This window comes from Plasmodium gaboni, chromosome 4, assembly GCF_001602025.1.
Source record: "Plasmodium gaboni strain SY75 chromosome 4, whole genome shotgun sequence".
NCBI lineage: Eukaryota > Apicomplexa > Aconoidasida > Haemosporida > Plasmodiidae > Plasmodium > Plasmodium gaboni.
Window position 1 is genome coordinate 121,031 of NC_031484.1, and position 8,290 is coordinate 129,320.

General features: G+C 19.7%; 2 protein-coding genes across 2 annotated transcripts; both read right to left on the reverse strand.

The window, feature by feature from the left end:
- Positions 1-29: 29 nt before the first annotated feature.
- On the reverse strand, positions 30-2,030 carry PGSY75_0405000 (putative ATP-dependent RNA helicase; the record flags this gene model as incomplete). Its single annotated transcript, XM_018784115.1, has 3 exons — positions 30-288; positions 401-677; positions 911-2,030. The coding sequence occupies 3 exons, from the start codon at positions 2,028-2,030 to the stop codon at positions 30-32; spliced, it is 1,656 nt and encodes a 551-aa protein (XP_018643277.1).
- A 1,100-nt stretch (positions 2,031-3,130) lies between these two features.
- Positions 3,131-7,706, reverse strand: PGSY75_0405100 (protein transport protein Sec24B; the record flags this gene model as incomplete). Its single annotated transcript, XM_018784116.1, has 5 exons — positions 3,131-3,254; positions 3,346-3,427; positions 3,545-3,614; positions 3,720-4,100; positions 4,278-7,706. 5 exons carry the CDS (start codon positions 7,704-7,706, stop codon positions 3,131-3,133), a joined length of 4,086 nt encoding a protein of 1,361 aa, XP_018643278.1.
- Positions 7,707-8,290: the final 584 nt, after the last annotated feature.

The window sequence follows — 8,290 nt, forward strand, 5'->3', positions numbered from 1 at the left end:
TATATATTTTTTAATGGTTGTGTCCATATTTATGTGCCTATTAATTTGATTAACTCATCATAAGAATAAAATTTGTGAGGTTTAATTTTTTCCTTGCTTTCCATATGTATAGTATTTTTAACTATTTTTTTTAAATTCATTATATTATTTTTTATATCTATTAAAGTATTTTTTTTAAATCTTTTTTGTTCGATTAAGTTGACATTTCTTTGTTTTGCTGACTTGTTCATAATTATATTTTCACTCTTCTTAATAAAATGATATACTGTGCCCCTTCTGCTATTATATCTAAAATGTAAATATAAATAAATATAAATAAATAAATATAAATATATATATATATATATATATATATATATATATATATATATATATATATATATATATTTTTTTTTTTTACCTTGCCAGTCGCCCTATTCTGTGTGTCAACACATTGTAATGTTTTGGCATATCAAAATTTATCACATAATTTACATTCACTGTATCTAATCCTCTAGATATATTGTCATTACATATTAATATGTGCACTTTCTGACTAAGGAAATTGGTCAGGATTTTTTTCTTCACCTTATTTGATAACTGCCGACTGTATTCTTTAATTGAATAATTGTTATTATTGTTATAACTAAAATAAATCGTAAGATATCTGTATAGGGTGTGTGACGAATCTTCATCTCCACAAAATATGAGCATGCTCAACATATCTGACAAAAAAAAAAAAAAAAAAAAAAAAAAAAAAAAAAAAAAAAAAAAAAAAAAATATATATATATATAAGAAATATATATAAGAAATATATAAATAGGAAAATATTTATTCATCAAAAAAAATTACAACAATATATACATATATATAAAATAATATATATTATATATTATATATATGTATATATTTTTTTTTTTTTTTTTGTACCTTTGTTTGGTATATGGTTCAATAATAACTTTATCAATATATACATTTTTGAATATTTATTTTTTGTGAAAAAATAAAACTCCTCATTTCTTTTATAATTCAAGATATAATAAAAAAAAATAGGTCTATACAAATCTAAAGACATTAGATTATCAGAAACTTTACACAGTGTTGCTGATACCAGAATTTTTTGTAGAAAATATTTAGGTTTATAGATATTTGAACAATTATTTTGATGCTTTTTTACTATATATGTTAATGAATTTACTATAGAACATATATTACATTGACTATAAGCTACAATTTTATCAACTTCATCAATAATTACAAACTTTAAATTCATAAATATATCCTCATTACTATAAAATAAGCCTTCAAACTTTTTTGTAGTTGTTACAAGAATATTACAATCACTTAACATTTTTTTATGATTAATTATTTCATCGAAATATATATTGGAATGGAAATTTTTCATATCAATATTCATACATTTTAAATTCTTAATTTCAAAAATATTAATTACATTCATAATCTGATTTACTAATTCATCTGTAGCAGTTAATATTAAACAATATAATGTATTCTCATTTTTATACAAAAAATAATCAATAATGCTTATGATATAACATAAAGTTTTTCCTAGCCCTGTAGGTACTTCTATATATATATCACCACTTTTTAAACAACTTGATCCATATTTATATAATAATAAATATTCTAAAACATTAGATTGACAAGCTAAGAAATTATTAAAATGAAATTTAGTAATTAAACTATTTATTATATACTCATTTATTTTAGTACTCTTTATATTATTCCAATCTAATATTTTAATCTCTTCATCATCATTTATTTCTATAACTCTACAATTCGAACTTAAAGTATTCCGAATTTGTTCAATTTTTTTCTTTTTCCTCTTTTTCTCTTTCTTCAGAATTATATCATCCACATTATTATTATTATTATTATTATTATTACTATCATTTATATTATCAAAACTTATTATTTTCTTATTATTTTCTTCAATATCTATTCTTACTAGCTCATCAAAATTTTCCTTCCTCAATATCTCATCCTTTGAAAACCTCTCTAGGTGATTTATAAAAAAAGAGCTTTTCATTTTGTTCTTAAACACAATGAAATATATTCACTTTTATTTAAAAAATTATATAATATATAAAAATAAATATATATAAATAAATGAATGTCATCACTAAATATATTATATATATCATATATTTTTACAACATCATAAAATATTTTCGTAATATTATTAAGAAAACAAAAAAAAAAAAATAAAATAAAATAATAAATAAAAATGTATATTACATTATATATATATATATATATATATATATATAATATATTTTATACATAAAAAATTATTTATTCAATTTATAGTAAAAAGTAAAAGCATACAACTGTGACATCAAAAAAAAAAAAAAAAAAAAAAAATTTACTATACATACATATATATATATATATATATATATAAATATATAATTATATGTAATATATAATATTATATTTATATATATAATTTTTCTTTTATATGTTAATAATAATAACTAAATTATTTATATACCTTTAAACCTTTCTGTTCTTTTTTTCCTTTTTCTTATAAAAAATATAGTTTTTTCTATTTTCATATTTAAAGAAAATAATATTATATTTTTTTAAAGATAAATTTTTATACTATATAAAAAAACAAATAGTTGTAAAAAAAAAAAAAAAAAATAATAAAAATATACATACATATATATAAATATATACATATATATAATTTTATTCATTTATATATATCTTTTTCTTAAGTTTTAAAAAAAAAAAAAATTAAATATTAAAAAACATATATATATATATATATATATATATATATATAAATATATTATAATATAATATAATATGTTGCTTTATATTTACATATAAATATACAATATATTTAACAGGTGTAGGTACAATAAAAAAAAAAAAAATAATAAATAAAATAAATTAGCATAAAATACACTAAATTATTATAAAACAATATGGATATTAATCAACATTTCATCAAAGCTATATATATATAAAATAAAAAAAATATAAAATATATAAAATATATGAATTATATATCTATAAAATATTTAAACAATATTTTATTATTTTTTGTTTCTTTTTTTTTTATGTTCTTAAATATTTCATATATATATATATATATATATATATAGGTATAAGCAAATCCTATGATTCTTCGATTTTCTTATGAACAAGTTTATGAATAAAACATAAAAAGTTTACATAACTATATTCCTTTTCTACTTTATCCTCAACACATAATGAAATAAAGTGTTCTTCCATTGACGACCTAAAAATATACAAACATAAATATGTAAATATATAAATATATATATATTATTTTACTTATTTTATTTTTTTATCTTTTTAAATATATTTACTTTGGGGGGACAACAACTAAAGGCACGTAATTATTAAAATGATGAATTCTTATAATATTAGCAATTATGCGTTGTAATTTTTCTAAAAAAAAAAAAAAAAAAAAAAAAAAAAAAAAAAAAAACATATATATAAATATATATTTTATATATATATATATATTTTTATTTATATAATACACCATAATGTATAAATCCTTACTTGCATTTGTACTATTATCTAATATTATTAACTGGTAACAATTTTCCTGAGTTGGCATTTCACCAATAATCTGAAAAAAAAAAAAAAAAAAAAAAAAAAATATTATTTTCATTTGTTTCAATTATAATCTCAAAAATGGAAATATATATATATATATATGTTATTTTTTCCTTACGTCTGTGGTAAAATCCGGATCACAGTGATAACCAAAATAAAGATACATATGTGTTGATGAATCCAATAAATATATACCACTAGAATATACCTTTTCTGCACTTGTCGGTATTGCTCTTGGAAGAAAATTCTCATCATCTACATCCATGTAATCAATTTCATTATGTCGTCCTTTCATATGAATTAAATACAATACTGGATATACAAACAAAAGAGAAGATATGATTGGCATGGACAAAAGTTTTATTAGATTATACACCTTTAAATCATGTAAAGCGTCTTTTTTCACAACATTATGTTTTAATAAACAAGACGTGAACAGAGGTAACAATTTTAAGGTGTCTGGTAAAATTAATTGCCCCGAGTGAGCCGACGTCGCACACTAAAAAAAAAAAAAAAAAAAAAAAAAAAAAAAAAAAATATATATATAAACAATATATAAATAAATATATATAAATAAATATATATAAATAAATATATATGCACATATATATATACACATATATATATATACATACACATATATACATTTACATATATACACATTTCCTTATGTTACATTTAATCGATAGGAATATAGGATGGCCGCCAAGTTGTCTATTATTATCTTTGAATAATTATCATTATGCAATATGTTTGTACATAGCTGCTTAATTAATATATTCATTAACGCCTCTGCATCTGTATATCTAAAAACAGTACTTAAGGATGTTGTTAAATTCATATGGGTTGTATGCAACCTTACATAACGATCACCATATAAATTTGTATATATACATGCACACTGAATGTATACTTGCTTCTTTGTCTCAGACATATCAGAATAATTTAATAAAAATGCAAAGGTATGGTCATGCCTTATTTTTGGTATTTTAATAGTATCGGTACTTATTATAGAATTAAAATTATTATTACAACAAAATAAATTCTTTACTACAATATTATGAGTATATCTTAATTTTAATTCACAACAATAAGCTATATTTTCTGATGTTAAAGTGTCTTTTATATTCATATATATTTCCTTATAATTCTTTTGCCATTGAAAGTCTTGTATAAATAATATATTTCCTCCTGTATTCTGTGCTATATATTGTAATGATGGTACACATATACGAATATTATTTGATGCTATTATAGATATATCTACACTTATATTATATGAATATAAATCTAATAATAATGCATCATAAAAAATCTTCTCTTTTACTTCTAAAAAATTTTCATGTATATCCCTTTTTTTTAACTCTTTTATACAACCTAAACCACAATTTGGAGTACTAGTATAAAACATACACACATTTCCATTGCCATTTCTACTTTTTAAAATATCAACTGCTATCTTCAATGCACTGTTACCACAAGAACTATATGATTGCATACAAGAATTACTAAATAATTTTATACTATCTATCAAATTATTTATTTTATCCTTCTCATCTATACAACTAAAAAATAAATCGTCCAACGATAATGGAATAAACGGATTATCTATATCACTCATTACAATAACCTGATTATTTTTATTTTTCTTACAATTATAAAAATATATACTACTATTAAAAGTAATAATTGCTATTTTTGTCTTATCACATTTGACATTCTGAATAGCATAACGAATACCTTCTAAAATCGTATGCGTTATATTACTATATATAGAATTATAAGAACATTCTATAACAAAAATAAAATATGGAGGTAAACACTTTTTTATTTGTGGATACTTTAATAAAAAAGAACCTCTTTTCATTTTGCTATCTTCTGGTTCTCCATCCTTTTCTATAATAATATTTTTTATATCATGCATATTAAAGTGAAAATTATTAATAATGTCATCAATGTTAGAATAAGAATTCTCATCCTTAGGATTTATCATTTTATTCGGTGAAACGCCACCTTTCTGAACATAACTATAATTGTTCATACCTTGAGAATTATAATTTAATAAATTATTCTCCTCATTTTGTATATTCCTTTGTGCTTCATTATAAATTATTTGATTATTACTATTATTATAAGGATTATATAAATTGCGTCTATGATCATTATAGTAATTGTTATTACCACTACTCATATTATTATTAATAATATTATCATTTGTATTATTTTCACCTTTCATATCTGACAAAACCAAACTGTTTGATATTTGCTTTGTAAAAGACATAATTTTATTCGTTATCATAGAAGCTGCTTGGTTCAAATTTTTATTTAAATATGTATACGTCAACTTAACATTATTATTACTATTATAATATATAGGTGGTAATAATATATCCACACTACCCTTCAATAAAGGAGATATACTTGTTCTCATATAATCATTTGGACCTTCCATACGTGAATTCATCTTTTCATTATATTGATATATATCAAATAATATATTTTCATTAATTAAAAATTCTGTATCACAAAAAACACAATGAACAGATTTTGATATATCTTCCAAAATTGTTGCATGTAAATAACTATAACATTTAGGACATCTTAATATCTCTATATTCTCCTCTTTATCATTTATAACATCTTTCATATCAACCTTCTCTACACACTCACCCTCATTTAAACAAGCAAATGGATTCACTATAATACCAAAGGGTATCTTAGATAATTCTAAGGTTTCTGAATATAAAGGTAACTGATATAAAGTACTCTTAATAAAACGTGCATCTGCTTTGCCTGTGTCTATAGATATATATGGTTGATAATAAGATGGTGGTGATATATATTTACATGTATCATATACTTTTAAATTACGTCGACTCTTCTTATCTGGAAAATTAATTATTGGTCTAGGTATCTTATTCATATCTATTCTATTATATGTTTTTTTAATTAATGTATATATTTCTTCTCCATTTTCTCCTACAGAATTATCAAAATCACTTGACTCTTCATCACTAGAACTATCCTTGTCACCTGACTCCTCATTATCTTCAACCTCCTCATCATTACTTTTCACATTCCCCTGTACATTTTTAGTTATACCCTTTCCCATATCATAATTATGTATTGCACTGTTTTCATTAAAATTATTATTTTCCTGTACATTAGTTTGGTTGATACTTTTATTTTTAAATGGACTATACTTTATACTGTTTTGTGTAACATTAATTGGTTGACTGTTATTGGGGTAATAATTATTTTGGTAATTTGTTTGATTGCTTACATTGTTAGGTAAATTATTGAAATTACATGACTGGTTCATAATATTTGGTGACTCGTTCATATTATTATAAGTTTTATTGTTCACATTATTTTTTTCTACCTGACCGTTCATATTATAATTTGTCATTTGGCTAGTTACAGGAGCATTTGTCCCTGTACTGTTTGAATAAAGGTGTGTATTTGTTGGTTGGTTATTATAATAATTATTATTATTATTATTATTTATATTATTAATATTATTCATATTATTCATATTATTATTATTATTACTAATGTTACTATTATTTGTGTATGTTTGTGGTACATTTTGATTATAAGAAATATGCATTGAATTTACATATGGAGATACATTTTGTTTATTTGTGTAATCCGTTTGATTTATATTATAATTTTGTGTATTTGATTGCGTAGAAGTATTATCATTTATAAAATTATTTGCATTATTTGAAATGTTTATATTATTTATATGAGGGTTCAAATATTGACTCTTTTGTCTAGGAGTAGAATAAAAATTTTGATCGTTATTTTTTTGATCAAAAGGGGATGATACAGGTTGATTATTATAATTATTATTCAAGGAGATTTGTGATAAATTATTTATTAACTGACCATCATTATTAAAATTATTATAATTATTATAATTACTATATTTATTATTATTAATATTATTATTATTATTGTTGTTGATATAATTATTATTGTTTATGTCTTTTGTATTTGTATTAAAATTGTTGGTATTATTTATATTTTCTTTACTCACACTATTAGTATTATTCATATTCGTAAAATTTATACTTTCCTTTTGTTTTTTCATGTCATTCATTTGTTTTTCATTTTGTAATATATATCCACATTTATATTAAAATGCTTATGTATATCATTTTTTTTTGATATTAAATATTTATCAAATTGATTAATTTGATAAATTAAAATAAATATATATTATATATATATATAAATATATATATTTTTTTTTTCTTTATATAACTTTAGGAAAAAAAAACATCATGTTTTTTTTTTTTTCTTTTTTTTTCCCCTTGAATTATAAATTTCATCAATAATATATGATGTATTTTAATAATATAGTATTTTTCTTTTTTCTTTTTTTTTTTGTGAAGATATTATGAAAAATTTAATTTCTAAAAAGTATCTATTTTTTTTTTTTTTTTTTTTCTTATTTAATTTGATATAATAAAGAATTATTCATATATTAATAATAATATATATATTATTTATATATTATATTTTATTTTATATTTAAAATGTTAAAAAAAAAAAAAAAAAAAAAAAGATTTATAAGGATATAAAAATATAAAGATATAAAGATGGTTTAATTTTTATACTTAATTTTTTATTAATATTTTAAAAAAATTTATAATTATTTTATTTATTTATTTTATTTTTTTT